Source organism: Botryllus schlosseri, chromosome 15 (genome assembly GCF_051294905.1).
Source record: "Botryllus schlosseri isolate E-star chromosome 15, Bs_hap1, whole genome shotgun sequence".
Taxonomy (NCBI): domain Eukaryota; kingdom Metazoa; phylum Chordata; class Ascidiacea; order Stolidobranchia; family Styelidae; genus Botryllus; species Botryllus schlosseri.
The window spans coordinates 19,710,843-19,732,401 of NC_137250.1; the positions used below are offsets into that span (position 1 = coordinate 19,710,843).

At 41.0% G+C, this 21,559-nt stretch overlaps 2 protein-coding genes across 3 annotated transcripts; one reads left to right on the forward strand and one right to left on the reverse strand.

Annotated features, from left to right (window-relative positions):
• The first annotated feature begins 1,111 nt into the window (after nucleotides 1-1,111).
• On the forward strand, nucleotides 1,112-16,638 carry LOC145457289 (uncharacterized). Of its 2 annotated transcripts, none has more exons than XM_080335477.1 (10): nucleotides 1,112-1,274; nucleotides 5,266-5,439; nucleotides 6,156-6,272; nucleotides 6,680-6,796; nucleotides 7,414-7,593; nucleotides 9,047-9,192; nucleotides 10,062-10,182; nucleotides 13,828-13,917; nucleotides 13,996-14,098; nucleotides 16,432-16,638. In XM_080335477.1, the coding sequence occupies exons 1-10, from the start codon at nucleotides 1,211-1,213 to the stop codon at nucleotides 16,568-16,570; spliced, it is 1,251 nt and encodes a 416-aa protein (XP_080191603.1). In that variant the 5' UTR covers nucleotides 1,112-1,210; the 3' UTR covers nucleotides 16,571-16,638. The 2 variants fall into 2 exon arrangements, with proteins under 2 accessions (XP_080191603.1, XP_080191604.1); XM_080335478.1 differs by having other exon boundaries at nucleotides 13,999-14,098.
• Nucleotides 16,639-16,773: 135 nt separating this feature from the next.
• LOC145457288 (choline/ethanolamine transporter flvcr2a-like) lies at nucleotides 16,774-21,240 on the reverse strand. Its single transcript, XM_080335476.1, has 3 exons — nucleotides 20,771-21,240; nucleotides 19,273-19,943; nucleotides 16,774-18,443 (listed from the first exon to the last, which is right to left on the reverse strand). Exons 1-3 carry the CDS (start codon nucleotides 21,175-21,177, stop codon nucleotides 18,049-18,051), a joined length of 1,473 nt encoding a protein of 490 aa, XP_080191602.1. The 5' UTR covers nucleotides 21,178-21,240; the 3' UTR covers nucleotides 16,774-18,048.
• Nucleotides 21,241-21,559: the final 319 nt, after the last annotated feature.

Here is a 21,559-nt window from a genome sequence, read left to right on the forward strand (position 1 = left end):
CCAACGCCGATGCCGGCTTGATTGATATGTACAAGATATGTGTAAATTGCATGAAACACATGATATGACATGCAATGGCCGCTAATTTTATTCGGATAATAATATTCACTCCGCATGGCAGTGACAGCGGAAGAAACAAAATTTGTTTACAGTCTGCATTTACAAAAATCATGAAGATTCTGGTTATTTCGCTTGAACAGAAAATAAAAATAAGTCGTGACTGGTCTTCCCGGTAAATACTACATAGGCACTACTAGAGAAAGTCGTTTCTACTGACACAGGTTTAGTGACACCTGATCCTATGGTAAATGCATCAAACTAGTTATTTTGCGCCCCTGTTAACATTTTACTAGAATAGGTGCTTGCTATACCATAGTTTTAGGCTACATCTATGGGAATACTGATCAACGATGGAGGCATTTTCATAAACCAAGAAAGAAAAACTAAATTGTTTCACTTAATACATTACAGACGGTTTCAACTTCCTAATCGTACACCGAAGCCCTGGTGAGCTCAATCCTGGCAACAAATAGCTCAATTCGTTGCTAGGCAAACTCTAACTCGTATCACGGTCGTGATATATATCGTTACGATGTATTATTATTATTACTGCCGATTTTAGTTACGTGCTATTGTGGGAATGCGGAATGCATTAGCCTTTATAGTTTATATCGAGCATATAGCCTTTGTTTCCAAAACTTGAATGTTGCTTTGATGGCAGCCATCAAAATGATTAAATCGTTGAATGAAGTTAGCCATATTCCAGAGTATTTATATGTCAGGCTACGATATTTTGTGAGGATATAGTTATTCTAGGGACGGTATAAAAGGTGACTATACTGCCTGATAACCGATGAAGTGCAATAAAGGCGATCAAGCATAATATTTTATCTGGCGTCAATTTGCGGAATCTACCCTGTCTGCTATACGGTAAAGTCACGTACTAGTGATGCCTGCCCCAACCATATGCTATATAAATCAGCACTTTGCCGTGCCGGCCCCCGCACGACTACATATTTATTTTTGTTACGTATTGCAGCATATATAGCCTTCTTGTTGCCTTCGACGCGTTACGCGCTTACGCCGTACAGTACAAAATATTTTGCCAAGTGCCACAGCGAAATAACACCTATATTTCTTAACAGATAATAATTGGTGGATGATATAGTTTAAAAGTCCATTGTTGGGCAACTGGGCATTTCACGGTGTGATGCATCTCAAAAAAGCTACATTCGCATTCATAGCATTCTTCACCGTCGAAACCTGCATTGCAGGTTTGACCTAACCTCGTTTACTGGTCCCATCCAAATGTGCACCCATGGATCGCTTCTTACCATTACCGAACATCGATTCAGTGCGTACGACCCTTGCGTTTAATAATGTTTATTCGAACGGGTACAATACAGTTTTGGGGCCTATTTTTCATCGGTCCTGGCATGCGAGACTTGAATAAGTCATACAGAATGTGTCGATTCGTATGACTTGGCCGAGTTATGAGTAATAAGTTTGTTGATAGTCACTATTTATATTCGTCAGCAGATTTGTCATGCCATCATCACAGACATCTCACACTGGACATTGGTTCACTAATCTACATCATCTCATATAGCAGCATATATTTGAATGATAAAATGCGATACATACTATATCTTCGGGCTCACTGAAATTTGTGAAGCAGAGGTTCTCAACTGCCGGTCCGTAACAAGTCTCCTGCCGATCCGCCAGATATATTCGAGTTTTTTTTTATCCAAATTCCAGATCGCAAGAACTTAGGGGCTCTTCCATAAATTAGAGAAATGATCTTCAAAGTTTAAAGTTATTGGCAAGTGCGGCACGTATTTTTTGCATGGTGTCGCAATGGAGAGTTCATCGTCTACCTTATGCGTTCGTCACAATGGTACAAGTGTTATTAGGGCAAGTTTTTGCAACTTTTTTTTTACAGGTTCCGGCAGCTTCCTAAATACTCAGAAGTTATGTAAAATGGTGTTTTAAGCTGTTTGTAGGATTCTTATAATGCAAATTTTTGCATCTTTTCTCTATTTTTTTTTCATGAAACTTTTTGCAATTTTTCATGCAAATTTTTGCATCTTTTTTCGATTTTTGATGCAACAAACTTTTCCTTGAAATAGTTGGCACTATATGTAAATATACTTTTTCACTGTCGTTTAAATTTGAGGTCCTTTCTGATTTGACGTACATTCAGGCAAGACCGCCGAAAATTATATCTTCACTGGGTCAATATTTTCAGGCTATTGATTTTGCTGAAGTCGCCAACACTGTGTTTTGCTACAGTGGCTTGGATACGGGTCGGTTCGAGTATCTCATACCCTAATAATCTCAAGGAACTTGTCCATAAATGCAACTTTTTAGTGCAACTTCCGTGAAAAATGAATGCAACTTTTGACTGCAACTTTTGTGAAAAATAAATGCAACTTTTCATGGATTTGACTGCAACAAAATCTTGCCCTAGCTATAAGACCCCGCCAAAACGCATCCTATAACTCGTTTAGGACAAGTTACATGTGAAAACTACGGAGATTTTAAACAAACCTCCATTAAGCAACTCTTGGTAGTATAATGGAGCCCATAGCAAATGACAAAGTCGCATTTCTTTCAAAGGACATCTCACAATCAAGTTAGTGGTCTTCAAAAGGACTTCACGAACTTCGCCTCGAAGAAACTTCAATAGAACCAAGTATAAATATCTAGTATCAAAAAGGCATCATTAAATGGAGTTTCCAACATTATATTCAAGTTATCGTAATTTGAAGGTTTAGTGGTCCGCCAGATTTGTTTTTAAATCTTATCAGTCACCGAGGTGAAAAAGGTTGAGAAACACTGGCCTAAAGGACATAACGATTTGCATCAGGGCTTTGGAGCAGCCGTAAATTTGCATTTCTCCAGCTCCGGCTCCGGAGCTTTCTTCTATCATACATTAGCTCCGGCTCCAGCTCCGGAGCCGCATTATTACCACTGCTCCGGCTCCAGCTCCGGCTCTGAAGACTATCGAAGGTGTATGTCTGTGTAAGGGGTGGTCAACCCGCGGCCTGCGGGGCATATGTGACCCGCGACAAGGTTTTGAGTAGCCCGCGAGCTAATTTCCCATTATATCATCGAAATTCTGTTATATTATCGAAATTGAATTGCTCAGATTGTGAACTTGCAAGGCCAACCAAAAATATGATTAGTCTGGCCGCGACGCTTGGGATGTTGATGACTAAAATATCAGTTCCGACGCATTGGCAGATCCAGGGTCCAGTCACATTTTTAGTAAATCGTCGTACATTACAATAAACTAAAAAAGTAGTAAAATTTTTCTTCACGCTTCGCGTGTTTAATTGTCACACGATTTCTGGCTTTGTAGCCTACCCCCTCCTGAAAATGAAAAAACGCCTGATTTAGCCGAATGAGTCTAACTATATTCGCAATTACGAGAAAAAGTCTTTTCTCGTTTTCGCTCGCAGAAAGATCGTCGACGATGAAATGTAGGCACTAAATGATTGTCGTGTATTAGCGGAAATCTTCGATATCGATATGTCCAGATGCCGAATAGTCCTGTCCTTGCAAACTAAGCCCAGCGGGCGGTATACAGTCGAGCCGCAATATACCGAAGTAATAATAATACTAACTTTGGAAATTTTACGCGCCTGGCGCGGCTAGTGGGCAACGCACTCGCTCGTCAATTTCATGTGGCCCTTTAACCGAAAAGGTTGGCCACCCCTGGTCTATATAGATTATTAATCTACCCGTAGGTTAGTTATCTGTAGTAATCTAGAGTCTGTCAGCCGTCAGTAACACCTGATGCAGCAATTAACGAAGACATATGGCATACCGCCGTGCCGGCTTGTGATGTCATAATGAATACTTGTCAATTGTCGATAACATCATAGTTGCGCTAGATCGCACTTTACTCCATGCCATTGCTGTGTACAGCATTAAAATTCTGATGCGGCGTTCTAACACTGGCACCGTACTCGTTAACATTAAGCCATGCAGCTGAATTCAATCTTTAAATGTGCGATTATTATTCAACTTTAACTGCAGTAAGAGCAATATGGGCGCATATCACGACCTGATCAATAGAAATCCGATTTGTACCAAATAGCCAAGTGTTTGAAATTCGATATTGGTGCACTCGTTACCAGTAAGTCCGGTGCCGATCAAGTTTATTGGAATATAATATTTTCCCGTTGAAACGAATCAAATAATCGAATTAAACACTGTGCCATATGCACGTTGCGCCATGCCCGTAGCGAATTAAACTATGCACATTTACAAGTCAGAGTGCGCGATAATCCGGGAATATAGTAGAGTATCAAGCAGACATCAAGAATGAATTCACGAAACAGATGATTACAAATTGGAAATCGCGTAGGCTATCAAATCAGTATTTTGTCTCCAACATAAAATACCATGGGGTCCTGACATCGCATTGAGTAGCTCGAACCGCGACAATTGTTTGCTGAGTGTAACGGCGTTTCGGGCTACTCTTCTGTCATTCTGGAATGAATGACGATCATGTGCAGTAATGAATTCCAATTCGCATGCATAGTTGCATACACAATAACACTGTCCAATTTCGCGGCCCGATTAAAAACTATCACGAAAGAACGAGTATTTGCTCATCCGATTCACAGCAACGATGAGATGGAATTTCTCGGCGCGTGCTTGTCATATCGACATGTGCAACGAAATCACGTTTTTATCCTCTCTCCCATTTCGCGTAATACATAGTGATCGTTATTTTCGAACTGTACAATTGGCCAACAAGGTTGTGCTGATGATGAAATTGCGGGTCTGCCGAATACCCACAATATTCACAGGCATATCTAGCATACCGAGGTTGGTCATTCATGTATGAAAATTGAACATTGAAAATATGACTGGTCTGCTGTTAAATCCCCAGGAACATGATTAGTCGGAAATGGTAGCGCCAAAGAGGAAAAGATTCTTAATTTCGCGAAGGCCTGCTGTTGAATTATGTGAACTCAGTAGATATGGTTGTTGCATCTTATGAAATACGTCGGAGCCGGAGCTACCCCTCAAATAACTGACTCCAGCTACGGCTACGGCTACGGCTGAATTTTGTGTAGAGCTCCGGCTCCGGCTCCAGCTCCGGTAGAAATGCACGGCTCCGGGCTCCGGCTCCGCCTCCAAAGCCCTGATTTGCATAATAGATATTAATACTCCATCCGATGTAACCAGTATAGTTTGTCTCAATCAGTCGTCGAGTGATATACTAACATAAACATCTTACGGTTTCAGCTAGTGCCTGCCTCCCTGTGCAACAGTCACTGCTGAACAGTTCGCCTTCGTGTGGTGATGACGTTTTCGTACCAGATACATACAACGGAAGCGAGTTCGAAAGCATATATGTCGTAAATAGTAAAGCGAACTGTACAGGCACACTGTACTACAATCCAATGCTACGTTGTACAGGTAAATATCGTGATTTCTGTATGAACAGTTGGGCACTCTTTCTGTATTCAAGTCAGGGATATCTACATATAGTATAGGTTAGGTATATAGATCCATAAGTTTAGTCTTGCATTAAAAAATCATTGTAAAACAAGCATGTTTAAAACATCGTCATGCAGCATTTGTACGATCGACGGTCGTCATCATCAGAACACCCATTCCATCCCAGTCATATATAACCACATGCACTAACTGATGAACCAACGATTATTTCGAGGGTTTCAACCATTCCATATCCTATACGTCGACTTTATTTGGCATAAGTCTTCCGAAGGCTCATCTTACATGTCTTTTACGAAAGTGTTTACACAATTATGGCATAATTATACAATTTTTACATAAAAAACAATTGTTTTTGAAACAAAATTTGTTTAAAACAATGTTCAGAACATGGTTGAAACAAAGTCTTTTAAAGCGCCTCATTGTTTTAAATCCAACCCTATAGTTGTAATCGAGGATTCCCATTGCAAACCGCGAGTAACAACCATTCTGTTCAGTCGACATGTAGCACTCCCCACTTGACTGGCAAAAGCTTTAACTCACTGCCGTATAGAAGTGTCCACTGAGAACGCAGTAGTGTTGCCACTGCGGCAAATGGATTGTGGTAAATTGAATTAAGCTATTCTAAGGACAGCATTTCCATTTCTGTAAACTTATGGAACATTTTTGCTCTACAGCTTGTCAAGACGGATATTACGGAGTGAGCTGTACCGAACAAGCACTATGCGCGTCGGGATGTAATTACAGTCGTTCTGAGGGGTGTAAAGACAGTGATGTCAAAATATGCAATTTAAGTAAGAAATTTCCTCCTAACATCCGTCGATGATTCAAAATATTCACATATCATATCTTCAGGAGGGACCAACCGAGTTTATCAGAGTAATTTGATTCCGAATATAGTATTAGGCTTTGAGCTGAGTCGCGTATTCAAGCAACAGTCATTATGAGATCATGAAGGATTTAGAAAGTATACATAGTTGTTTCGAAACTAAATTTTAACGCGTAGCCAGAACTAAAACTACTCAATTTTCAAAAGCCGCACCTAGAACTAGAACTTAACAAAACTACATTTGTGATTCTTACTATGGTCTGTCTGCAACCATAACCGTTTTCGAGGCTTGCATATTGTACTGATCTAGCATATGGCACTGAACTTAACCATACCGATGTTAATATTCTGTCACTTTCGATTTTATTGAAGACGATTTGACTATTGCAAGTGCCCAAGGCGACGAAGTGTGCGGAACTGTAGGCCTCAGCGTAACAATCACGCTCGCCGTCGATGTCAATCTAAGCCCTAGTGACGCCATAGTAACGGGTGAGTACTCGAGACAAAGTAATTAAAGCACCACAAGTTCTCCACATATATTACCATATCCTTTACAAAGGCTATAAAGGCTATGGTATTGCCTTCAACATTCCCTAAACGTAATATTACGTTGTTTCTTGACATACATGCTGAATGGTTGCTCTTCTATAGTACATTGTACGTGCGTGTGTTTAATATATATAATTGTAATGTAATGAGCTATAGTATGTACCAGGTACTCCTATGGGTGACTCTGAAGTTGGGTTACCATAAAGAGGACACACACACACCCACCACTGGACAAGAAAACTGGTGAATTTGAGGTCATCACTCTGACTCTGTTTTACGAAACTCTGTCGTTTAATCCTTTTTATAGAAAAAGGGTACAAAGTCCCAAAAAGAGGACATTTAGGCGTCCTCCGACGACACTTTCAGTTAATTAAAAATAGAGGGAAAATCCTCTTAAAAGAGGACGTATGGTAACCTTACTCTGAAGGCATAACGGCCACTCGTCGCCGCCTAGTCTTTGCCATTTAGTATCGTTTTCCTTGTTTAACCTGTATATAGGCTATATATATTTATATATATATCGATCTGTTATCTCAAAACTACAATCCACTTCTTAGTGACTGTACCCAACGCTGACCGGTTTGTACTTAACGCAACGGAAGACGGGTCTTACATATTCACGGTCATTGTGGAGGTCAACTCAACTGGACAATACATCTTCACGGCCACTGCTCTGCTGGCGAATGGATCGCAAAGCTACATATCAAAAGAGTCACAAGTTCTTGTTGTCATATACGGTGCGTTATCACAACAGAAGTATAGTTTCGCCATTTCCACTCATGTCATTTCCACGGGCGTATGGCCAGAGGGGGCGAGGGGCGAAGGACAATGCGAAGTCGATCAATTTTTCCATATGTCGCAACATGGTAAATTAATTTCGCCCGTCATCCACTTATCATCCTAACCACGCCTGCGGTTATTTCGTATGTCTTATTGTAAAAGACATCCTGATACTGTAGATGTTTGTTTGTTTATTGAATACATACAAAAGTGGTGTTCATCGCTTATTAAGGTCATGTTATACACCACGACAATGATATTTGTAATGTTCAGGATCTTTGCTTTCGTTTTCTTTCCGGACGACTTCCACACTCGCGCGCTCCCAACTTCAGTCTCTCTCTCTCTCTCTCTTTCATGCATCCGGACTTGTTCTTTACTGCCTACTTTTTCCTGGCGCAGCTCGCGATCATACTGGGCTTTTTGAGACACTGCTATGGCAGTGAGGTTGGCGATGAGGAACTGTCGATGTTAAGAGATTCGACAATCGTTTTCAGATAGCTTTATTATACGTCCTCAATATAGCAATAAAAAATCATCACAAATACACTCCTAATGGGTGGGCTGCCAGATTATTGCTGGAGAGCTCAGCATATAACCATCAATGTGGTACCGGTACCGCTAACGACGTAAATCTACTTTTCCGGAATCATCAAGTGTATGTTCTATCTACACTACATGTATTACTTACTACTCAAGTTGATTTGTTTGCATGCTACTTGCACTTCAACAGCTTTGGTGGTGAAATACTAATATTTGTTTGGATGAACAATTAACGTCAATCACTATTATTGGAGAATGAAGGCAGGCCTGTGCCCCAGGTATAGGCTGTTTCGTTCTCTAACTGTGAAGACAAAAATTGACGAGGTAAAAATGCATAGGAATACATTATTCAACTTCAATTTTGCAAATGGATGTCAGATACACTGTTGTAGCCTACATCAGGATCACAGGTGTGGTCGTGAAAAATCAACCAGGAACGAGTTCGAATATCACATGATGCGGTGTAATATTTATTGTGTGAGAAATTTTGATGAAAGATATATTCTTGTACTGGAGATAGACAAGGTACAAACCTTAAAAATATAAGGGATATAGCCTTGGTAAAATACATAGTACTGGCTGGTGCGTCCAGCTTGAGCGTGCTCATTGCACTACTGGAAATCCCTTCATCGCTACTACATCAATGTCCAAGTGTCCATCGATCTAAAGTTCAACCTTAAGACTTGGGATTTTCGCCCTTTCACCACCGAATCGCCCCTTTGATTTTTCACCCTCGTCTATCGCGAAATCCTCCAACAGGCACCCTGGACTGTAATTGTCGAGCGACGGTAAATATTATGCAAAATAGTGTTATCGCGAAGTGTTATTCCATTGTTCTCTTCATTAAATCAACATTTTACCGTCGTCTAGATCCCGTGACAATCAGCAAAATCGTTGCTGATTACGATTATGCAGAAACACAAACGACCATCCAAGACACCATAACCCCTGCGACCGGTAAATCACTGATACAATTGATATGTTATGCTACAGGAGTAGCTGCGACTACATTCAAGGTATGGTATATTGCAATGAAGGATGTTTGGTTCGGTGCTTTGTTAACCGTCTTTGTCAAGTCTTTTCAAAACAGAACTCTATATTGCGGCATAATTGTACAGTGCAAACTGATGTAGTGTTGTTTTCTAGCGATGAACATATTGGCGAATGAGTGATTTAAAAATTGAGAACATAGGCCATCGACTCCTATGCACCGCGAGTTCTATGACTAAATATCTTCTGATAAACTTCATTTCGGTTAAATTAGCATAAGGTTTTTATTGCTCAGACTGTAATATACGGTTTTTAGACACTTAACAGTCGTAGGTTGGTTTCTTTCAGCATACGCTATCAGCCTGGCGCACAAGACTTTAGTAGTTAAGCACCATTACCCCACATACAACACACACGCTATCAGCCCACTGTAAAGCGTAACAGCAATTACTGAGTTCCAATGCGGTTCTGGGAACTTTGCAACGGTGCGTGGTCCCTGATTCAAAACGGATGTATTTTCCAACTGTATCATGACCGCCGTTGTTTGTACGACAATGAAGGTGTCCTTATAATTTGCTACACGCCCCAAATTGTGTAGTTATTTCAAAAAATTACATGTAGCATATGTGTTGCTCTCATGCGGCTACCATCACACGTGAGTCCGCAAATGCACCTCTGACCGTTAGAAGGATTGAGAACCACTGAGAGAATAATCGCATTTAATATCTAGCGTACCATCTAAAAATGTTAGCTTCAAGTTTAGTATGAGCATCAGAAGTATTCATGATATGTATATGTAAAGTCTGGACTGGACGGGAGTATTTCACAAAACTCGCATTTCTACGGAATGACATTGGGCTCGGTTGTATTGAGCCGAGCAAGTAATTTCTTTAAGGTTACTTGGATGTACGATGGTGGCAATATCAGCGAAGCGCCTGTTAAAAATCGTATGTATCAAGAATCGATGGAGACGGATGAAGGAGCGATTTCTATTCTGTATCTAGGAGATGTGACGAGTAAGTATAGCAGAACAGCCGCCCGTAAAAGGGGAATTCGAACGATTCTGACTGAGCAAATATTTGAAATATTTCTACAGATTCCAATATACCGTATATTGTAGTACTTCAAACATTCAATAATTTACCATATATCGAAATAAAAGGAGCGATAATGTTTATAGATTCGCTGAATTGTTCCCCGATGAAGAGCTACTTTCTATTTCAGTAAAACGAAGAATAATGTAGCTTCATCGACATCGTACATAGCCAATAAGGAGTGTATCGCTTACGTTTAATTAAAATAGAGAGCGTCGATGCCTACGATATTCGAATATCGTAGGCCCCGGGAACGTCAATTAAAACAGCGGGATCAAAACAGCGAGTGTTAAAATACCTAATGTCATGATTGCAAATTAATCCCCGAGGTAACCCAACCTTACACCAACCCAAAGTTAAGATAGCCTCGGCCCCAATCCTAACCATAACATTAGCAAACCTGCTCCCCAAGACCTTACCTTATCCCTAACTCTAACACTAACTGGCTATTTAGAATAACTCGCTATTTTAACTTCCGTTTTCTCCATGGATACCATAGTGCAGTGCTTTTCAACCTTATTGAGGTTCATCCGCACTTTTTTTGTAAAATAAATTTCATTCGCACAAACTAACCGAAAATTGTTATACAAAAAGAAGATGAAAATACAACATTTATTTGTTCAGATGTGCAACAAATTGGCTACTATGTATCTTAAGCTATCAAGTGTCTCATTAAAAAGGCTGCTATTTTCGCTCATTTTGATTTCAACAATTTCACTAAAACCATTCTCGGCCAAACAAGTTGCCGGGTTGTGTACAAGAACGTCTACTGGTGCTTGGATGGCCAGGTCTTAAAATCTGTTCTGCACTGCTATCCAAAATACAACGTATTTTCCACGAGTCAAAAATGCTTGCTGGAAGAAATCGATTTTGAGAGCTGACAAAAAGGTCTTGGAGGCTCCAGTATGTCGAACGGGTGAAAACCTTACTTGTTTGCATTGAGGCGTTTGCCTTATGTCTTAGAAAATAAGGCCCAACTGATCAAGGAGAGTAGGCAGTATAGGCACATTAGAGTTCGCTACCTTATGATACGTTGCTCCAACTTTTTTTTTCGATTTCCCATTTTCTGTCTCACGAGTATATGTTGGTAGGGCAAATAAACTAGCGATACTGTGTGTTCTGCTCTTTGGCTCAATCTAACTTGAGAATTCATAACAGTTTTATAACGTTAAAGCAGGTTTTTAGACTACCACCAAAATCTGAGCTTTTGTGGCATCTCGCGACCCGAGCCTTACCCATGAAAAGGAATTCAATATCAATATTACAGTAGTATGCTACGATTTTACGGGCATTTAGGCCTATGAAATACAGAGCGCGCACACAACAATTCTATCCAACACTGCTCTACAAAAGATGTCTGACGCATCCGATTTCAAATTAGGGTGAATTAAATTCCTCTGCGTGTGGCAGTTGTTCTACTGTCTACTCAGATTGCAGGAACATGACTATTCCGTGCTGACAACTCAGCATATGCATATCTAATGGTTCGGCCATCCAGCGTCGGTCATTTTTGGCCAAGGTTTTGTCGAAGCTTTGTTTTGGCACCGCATTTTATCAGCGGCTTCTTGGCCAAAACTTTACGTCGTCATGTGAACCGACGCAGACGGGGTTGGCCTCAAAACGAACGAGTCTCACATACCTGAACTCGCTCGTTACACATCCCTAGTCCGTACACTAGTTCATCCCAACGGTCTTCGACCATGTTTACCAGTCGGACAAATCTTATCATGAATTTTCATGATAACGGCAAATTTTCGGCGTGTCCCGCCTATTCACTACATTACACAACACCGTGGCCTTAGATTTGTCAAAACTATCGCAGTATTGTTCGCAATAAATTCAACAAATATTAGATACATATTAACAGATAGGTCAGGCCCCGTGTCGACCCAAAATTATACCCTTTGCGGACCATACTTTAATAACCGTTGAATGGGTAAAATTTCGCGTTGCAGTAACTTGCAAATGTGAGTCTGTAATGATGGTATTTACTAGTATCCACGTGCCTCGCACTAATCGAACGGTTATTACGAAAGTATGAGGATTGTTTAGCGAAAGAAAGCAGAAAGTCAATTTGACGTCATTTTTTCAGCCTGTCGCAGGCTCAGACGGGCTTATATACTGTATGTCTGCCACTACACAAACTTTAAAACCAGGCTTTTGGTTACGTAATAATTATAGAGCGAAAATATTAATTCACAACGGCTTGTGAGAGCTACGATTAGTGGTGGGTTGTAAGTTAAACAAGTTTTTATTATTGCATCGCAACAACAAAAGTTACACTGCGCCAGAATTTCCTATTAGGTGTATTTGAATTATTCCAGGTCAGCAAAATTACCAATTATTATTTACGATTTTCATTCGCACCATTCGCACCACCTTCGTCATTCGCACTGAAATTTTTTTCATTCGCACAAGTGCGAACCGTCACACAGGTTGAAAAGCACTGCCATAGTGTATTTCATAATATGGCCGAATTCGGAACAAATGCTTATACTTCATCATTTAAAGCGGTGTGGGGGGGCGGCTGCATCCGCGAATATTTTTGAATTAGTCGCGAATTGATTTATTATTAGAGTTTCGCGATCATTTTAAAATGATATCATAAACCAGTATTTCTGCACTTTTTTCTAGCGTGAACCCCAAATTTTTTGGGTGGTTGCGCGGTGGTTGCCCCAACCTATAGAATTGAGAATCTGATTACTACGAAATATATTTTTAGGCAACTTAGTTTTCAAACCAAACTCGAAGGTGGTCACTGGTCAATAATTATATCGTTAGTGAACATAAAGCATAGTATTTTGATGCAGAGCTTTTCAAAGAACCAGCTACACCAGTCACGTTGACACCATGAAATCCAACGTGTTGTTTTGTGTTGATTTTGTAAGGGACTACGATTCAGTACAATATTTATCAAGGGACCTTTCGTTAATTTTGTTGAACAGTTTGAGAACCACTGGCATATGTAATAAAAGAACATGTTATTCTACAGTTGCAGTTTCAGCATTGACCTTCAATGGAATACTCAGAGCTAGTAGGTAGACCCACAAGTTTTCCATGGACCTCAAGTTATGAATCTCTGTCCTAAACATTCTCCTCAGCGTACATCAAGTGACGGAAAACCACGATGACGTATATATTCACATTAACAGCGGTGTATGCAGTTAATTTTCGGCAATAACAGTCAATAATATGACAAAAAGTTTCAACAAAATCACACAACACAGGTTACTTGGTGTACCCTCGAAATCAGATGTTCGCTGGGATTAGCGTTGGCTACATAAAAAGCCATATCTTGGTCTCTAAATAAAGTCGCCTCTTGGTAAAGTTACCTTCTCAAGTCTTATATGTTTATAAAGTGCTTTCAAGTTGAATCGTCAAGTAGGCTGTTGATACGATTAGGTGTATTAATTGTTGGTGCGTTTGTGGTTTACGACAGTGATCGATGATCTCATAAAATGTCGCGACTCGTGATACCAGCTGGCAAAATTGTTTTCGCACCCCCAAAGGATTTTCCTTCTGCTACACCTATGACGATTTATAACAACTGTCCATATCATTCTGCAGAAAGAAATGGCATCTACACATGTCAAGGAGTAAGCGATGATACTCAGTATACCTTTTATGATACCAGATCGGTAGAATGGACTACTACAGGTAATGCAATTAATACAACTTTACAGGTGTAGGGTTTACGTATCATGTCTGTTCTTGTCTGCATGTCTGCAATGGTAGCAGATTCAACGATCTACGCAAGCAGGAACGAATTCATTATAGCAGTGACAGTACTAGGAGCTGCATTGATACTCGCGATGGTTTCATTCGCAATTGTTCTTACGTGAGTATAGAGCGGTGCTTGCTGATGTACGAAATGCGTTTATTTTCCCGAGCAGGGCCATAACTGCCGTAACCCAAACCCAAGATTGTAAGGAGAGATCGAAGGGGGGGGGGGCATTATTTCGCAAAAGTATATAAATTATATATTACTTCATGGTCTTCATGGTAGAATGATAAAACTTGAAATATTCTTTCCTCGCCACATGTCCTAATTTTCATATGGGCAGCCTCCCCCCCCCAAACTAGGCTATTCCATTTCAATTTATAGCAATCCGAAAAGATAGCGTAATGGTGGAGCATCCGGCTTCTTGGTCGGTTGGTAGCGGATTCCATCACCGGCCTGGTCAGACCAAAGACCTGGTTAGTAACACTGGTATCCATAACTTACCCGCTTGGCGCTCAGCATTACCGGGATAGCATGGAGTGGTGGTGCAAGACTGAGAACGCCTTACAAGTCTATATCTGCATTTTCATTGTCCAACCGAATATCCACACCACGCATGCACTCATGGTATACAATATACATAAGCATAGATCGTGTGTACTGTGTAGGCCACTGTATATGATGAGTAGGTGTATATAGCCTATGTCGCAAAAACATCAAGGACAAAAATATTCCTATAAATGGGCATTTTTGCACCGGCCGTGACGGCGCCACGTCACACCAAGACATATAAAGTTTCAGTTTCGAACAACAGAGGCGTGCCGCTAAAAACATCGGCGGCGAGCAACCCTCGGCCGAAAATGACCGCCGCCTGATCGCCGATACCTTCGATATATATCTTTATGTCAGATTGTCCACGTTTCATAGGCACTTTAAATGACCGGCGCCGAATAGTCCTGTCTTGATAATCCGAGAAAATTATACACATCGTGGAGAAATATCAACTTGGAATCGTGTGCGCATCACGAAAGATGTTTTCATTTCAGTTTAGTTTAGTCTGGTGCGTTTGGGATATTTCAATAGATCTTTTGACTATATAGCAGTCGGGGCTTCACGAAATAGAAATATGCAATAGAGTAATAACAAGGGGTCCCGCGTATCTTAATTGTATATTGGGAACCTGCCGTAAATTTTCGAATGCCCCCCCTCAGTTCTACCGGTAAATCTGATAACGTGTGCTGAAAGAGGATCCAAAATATATATATAGTTACCAATATTATTGACAAAATTCAGTTATGCATGTTAAAATTTCTTCGCACATAGCGCGACTGTAATACGCAAACTTGGTGACTATCATAACCATGAACTCCTGCTCGCGAGTCGCCGTGGAACGGGGGTCTGGGGACGAGGCCCCCATACGTGTGGTTGATTACCATATGGGGGCCCAAGACCAACGTTTTGGTGGGCTGACGAAGTGCTGTGACGGTCCTGTTCACATATTCACAAGTATACTATAATTCTCAAATTGGGGATTGTAGATATGGTTTGATTTATCATTGTGATCATATAGACCAGTGGTTCCCAACCTTTTTCGACTCATCGCCCCCTTTTCAAGCTCTACGCCGATCATCGCCCCCCAGAAAAATCGGTATACAAAGTGTAGTCACCGGTAGGTTAACTAAAAAAAAAAGGTCAACTTTGCCGTTCGATGTCGAATTTTACACTTTTGCAACTGAACTTTCGTGGGATGACTAAAGAAAAAAAAAGGTCATTTCTCCGACTTGACTCCAATATAGCCGTTTTAACGCGTTATCGCCCCCGTCGCCCCTTTGTCCATTTTCGCCCCCCTATCGCCCCCCTAGACCGCCAAATCACCCCCTGGGGGGCGATATCGCTCACGTTGGGAACCACTGATATAGACACAATATTAATAAGCTTATTTATCTGTTCTGCAAATGTATAACCTTACGACTATGTCGGATGCTCGTTACGCAGCGCTTTTCCTCAGACTATTTATTAAGACTGTATCACACATCAACGAGATTTCCGATTTCTAGATTGCGCTCTATATCTGGTAGAATATACACATTAGGAGCTCAGAAACCTATTCCACGCAGTTGCAGTTCGACTATACAATCTCTATAATTTGATATTAGACAAAGAATTATGAACGAAACTATGATGGGTTCCTGCGGCATTGCTCGTCTCTTGCAATAATTTTGCGCAAACATAACCCAGAGAAAAATCCTGCAAGGTTATTGTTAACCGTCATTTTGCGACGGAGGCCGTTAGCTCGTTTTGCAATAAGGGACATGTCGGGGTATTGTGGCGCTATTGCTGAAAATCTAAACCGCGACAGGGTTACACAACACCTCGAAAACATTATTGAGCTCACTGAAATATATAGTTTACAAATTTCTATCATGGTCTTGTATTGATTTTTAATTTAGATCCGCACATCACAAGAAATCGCCAACCTCATTACCGCCAAACCCCGCGCCACTGCACCCGCGGCCACAGCCAGCATCGTATGAGGATATTATCTACGATTATCCGGCTCCTGACATGTATGAAGAAGCGATACGCTAGGAAAATATACGAAATGGCAGTGATATCCTGACACAGCGACTGCCCATGGCACCATTTCGACCTAGGTCGACTGCAGTTCAATAACTCTTTTGACATATGTTATATGTTATGAAAATAACATTTCTTTGCATATAGGGCTGTAGCTGTAGGCATGCGTTAAGGCTGGAACAGGACTTTTCAATCTTTTTGACAACCAACCGCACTTTAATGTTTGAGAAAATTTCATTTGCACAAACCAATGGAAAATTGTAACACAAAAAGAACATGAAGAGAGTTAACACCTTGTTGATCAAATGTCCAGCAAGTAGGCTGCCGGTTTATCAATTACTGGGTTGTTGCTGAGTATTTCCGACAATTTCAGATCATTTAGGCGCAACTTCTTGCTCCAAAGCTCCCCCGAATTAGGCAATCAAGTGTTTCATAAACACAACATCTCCTTTTCTTGTTTTGATGTGAACTAGCGCACTAAAGCACTATTTGGCCAAATCATTTGTGGGATTTTGTACCAGAACGCCGCGTGCTTGGAAGGTCAGGTCTTTATACCGGCTTTCGAGCCGGACGTACGATGACGTCATAATAATAAAGCGCAAATATAATTCACTCCGGCTGGTGCGAGTCAAAAATCTTGTAAAAGATACAATTAGAGGTGCATCGTAAGCCAAACAAGTTTTTACAAGGGCGCCGCATAATACAAAAATATGCAAAATTTTCATCCGCAGCATGTTTATCATCCCCGCAAGTGCGTAAACATCCCACCGAGAGGATGAAAAGCACTGTGGTATACTAAATTAGACGGATAGCGTTTCTCTGCCTTTACTGTCATCGTCATAATTTTACGTATACCCACTGCAAGTGCAAATCTTCGTTGTTGAGCACGCCTATACCATATAAATCTACATTTCAATCAGAATATAACCCATTAGGAACAATCTAATTTTTACTCGTGCTAAAGTATGAAATACAAACAAACACGACTCGGAGTGGCGAGCTAACGTTGTGGCATAATCCACAGCTACAATACCAATGGGTTGTGACGGGTTCGAGTCCGACCGAGGTCGACTCTAGAATTCCTACCTAAGTGTTAGACTTTTATCTAGACACCTCCTCGTCATCGCATCCGCAAGTGATGTCTTACAAAAGCCTAGAAGTGGGCGGTGCAACAAGTCAGCAGTTACGGAATCAAAAATAATGAATATCGGCTTGTTGTAAATTATCATTGACCATATTGTAGTCGACGAACACCATGAATACCACACAAACAGAAACATTTGGCAATCTGATCATATTATGCGCTATTCGCGCAAATTGCCGTCAGTTCCGTCTTATTGATAAGTCTATAGTGGTCACCTTTACGGATTCAAAATGTGATGGAGTCCTTGCAGCTATTAGAAAGCCTAAGAGCAGCGCGTGCTTTTGATATCTGGCCACCTTATCAAAAAGGTTGCACACCCCGTTGAAGATTGTTGATCGATTCGAACTCAGTCGGATGCTGCACCATACCCGAGTGTCTTGCCCCCATCTACCTTGGCATCACTTCTCCTATAATTCGGCTTGACCACCATCGCACAAAGAGCCCCCAAGGCATTTCCTAAAATCGGCACAATAACGGCGTACGTGGGTCCACCCAAATTGAACGAAAATCGTTCCAGAGTAGTCATAACGAAAAACGACGCGTTGTAAAACGCGAAATGCAGCGATATTAGTGCCGTCTTATTCGTAGGGTACGTTGTCTCCACGAGGAACTCCACAAACGCAGTGATGTTGGCTATTCTGGCGAGAAACATGAGCGGATAAAACATACAGACGCAGAGGAGGCACTTGTAATGGTGGCCCAGACAAACTCCGATCGTAAAAGCGGTTGCTATGAGTGAGCCTGAAAATAGATTGGATGTACAAGTCGGCCTACTACGAAATTTGAAACATTGATAAAGAGCAGTGTGTGTTGGCAAAACTCGAAATAACTCAATTGTTGATTTGGATTTGGAATCGGCCCTTTGCACCTTGGCACACTTGGAATTTCAGAAGACGACATGGAATTACTTGACTCGACTTGCAACATCGGGACTATGCAATGGCTGGATGATAAATTTGAATATAGGCTATGAAAGTAGAACTTCCATGTAATTTACAGCGATTGTGATTTGGCTTTCAAATGGTCACATTCTGGAGATTTCTCGAAATGCCAAAACATATAATTGTATCAATGCACTACACAAGCACGTATATTACCATACATATATGAGCCTATGTGATTTTAAATAATATAACACATCTACATTTGTTAACCAAGCTTTTACAGCAAACACACATAGGTGCAGGACTTACCATTGTATAATACCATTTCTTAGAACACTATGATAATAACGACAGTCGAAAAAGTTGCCTAACAACCATCCGGTCGCACATTATGACATCACAAGCGTACGTTTCAAATTTAAAATACGAGAGAGAAATTATGCACACCAGCAGTAGGGGTGCTATTTTCAAATGATACACAAATAGTTTTTGTGATTAATTGTAATGATTGTGAACTCAAAAACAGAATAATGAAATGAATTGCGACTCTTCTCGTCAAAGACAGTGAAAATGTATTTGTATCTGCAGGGTAGGATTTTACAGAAAATCGTTTGTCTTGTAGTAATGAGCATACCATGGCTACATCTGTAATAGGAAGTTTCCTTAATTGCAACAAACATGTTTACCTGCCCAACTGATGGTCTTGTACGACTTTATCCGGTCCACGATCCTCGCAGTTGCGAACGCAAACAATCCAGCTCCAATAAACCCGGCAAGGTTCACGTAACTTATCACCCGCGAAATTCCTTTTTCGGGAAAGGTCGTGGCGACCAGCGACGGCATCAGCACGAGCTGAATCACGGTGGCCGACGTGCACAGGAAATTGCCCATCGTCAACATTGCAAATGGCCAATTACAGAACAGGCTAATCGAAAGGTATATGTCTGACTTCCAATTGACTTTATCGTCTTTCTCAGTCGTTTTTTCCAGTAAAGCTTCCGCCTCGCTAGGTGGCGTGGGCGGTTTATCTTTCGAAAATAGCACAAGCGTAATCAAGACCAAGAGCGATATAGCGGATACTATTTCGTACACTGTAGTAAAAATGGAACGGACATCCGAGATTCCCGCGGCCTCGTTCAAGGAGGTCGAATTTGCCGGTTCAAAGTGCATAGTTCGCGGGAATATCAATGATGAACAAAGTCCTCCCGTATTGAAGCCGAGGAAAGTAACGCAAAACGCAGTTCCGATTTGGTCGCTTGGAAACCATGTGTTTGCAAAAGCTCCGGGCAGGATAAATACGATTCCGACGGCCACGCCAGACACTATTCGGCTCACGACCATACAGGTATAGAAGCTCCTGAAAAAATATAGGACAATTTGCAAGTGACTTCATTATTTTCAACATCATTATTTTAGTATTACAAAATCGGTATCACCAGTCGAGGTGGTAACGTAAAGAAGTACTTCTACTTTCTCGGAATACTCAAGTAGGTTCTACCTATACTTGAACTATAGTTACTCATTTAGTTGTTCATTTACATTACTACTTGTTCTACTACTACTACATAGTTTTTCAGGTAAAACTACGCATTCGAAATCGCTACTTTAACTTCTCATTGATTACTAACGATGGCGACTTTGATCACCTCTGATTCCCACGTCACAGAATCGCAAAATATAAAGAAGCAAAAGTTTTAATTCATATGTGATTCGACCTTGGTATTCGGTTAACGCGAAGCTTCTCTCAGCTGTGAGGATTGGAATAACTCGCATATACCAGACCAAACGTTCATCATCATCATCATCACGTTATTAAAAATCCGCAGAAGCACTCGATTATCGAGAAGCAAGAAATTCGCACTTTGTCGTTGGCCACACAATAATTCTTCGCAAGTCGCATCAGGCATGCAGGAGACGGATCGCACATCGCTGAATCAGGGCACCATGATGATGGAATGACAACGAATTTGATTAGTACAAATCCCACTTGAGCTACGGTGAAAAGCACTAACTAGCGATTCAACCATCACGTCCACGTCGGGTGAAATAGCAGTTTTTGTGGGGTCTTTTACTTAGTATCTCATTTGGGATTGCTTATTCAAAACGTAGGCCGCCTGTAAGCCCACTTAGCCCAGTATATTTGGGTTCTGCGTTACAAAATACCAAATTATCAAACTGACATACCTAGATATGAACCCAACGCATAGCAGAACGTTTCCTAGAAACATACACACGCCCACAATCAAGCATTGAGCCCGAATCCCGACGTGTCTCCCGATTACCGACAGAAACAAACAAGTGAAGATCGCCATTATCGTGTCTCCAATGGACAGTAAGTCGACTTGGTACGGCGACACATTGAAGAAGTTTGCCACGTCGCTATTTCGTATCGCGAAAGCAGTTGTTGTCATTTGTCGATTTACGGATGACAAGTATATTCCGAACAGGATCAGCCAGCGTATCGGGTATGTAGTGTATTTCATTTTCGTCTGCGGCAAAATGAAATGTATTCGGAAATAAACCGGAACGTTTTTCGCATTATTTTGACTCAAAAGTGATCCCACCAAAGAGATCTTCTTTATGCACGCCATGGTTACAGCAGCAGGGAGTGGGCAATAAATGAATCTTTGATTCGAATCATGTTTAATACAGTCTCATTAAAATTTGTCATCCTGGGCATACACATATACACGCCTACACTACAAGTATACACTATGCTATACAGTATAATCATGTCTGACTGTGAGCCCTAAACGCTCAATATTTTGAAGAGTTTTACTGTTATTTCAGTCGTGCATCAAAAAAGTCATGGAGTGACTCGATTTAGACGAGGATATTAGAATCTTGTTTAAATCGGCTATGATTCTATTTTGCCCATTACTGGCAGCATACCGTGTATACTGTATGGAGCACTTGTACCTGTTCGTTGTTTCGCAAGAATTGCTTTACCTGAGACGATCGAGTGTGACATAC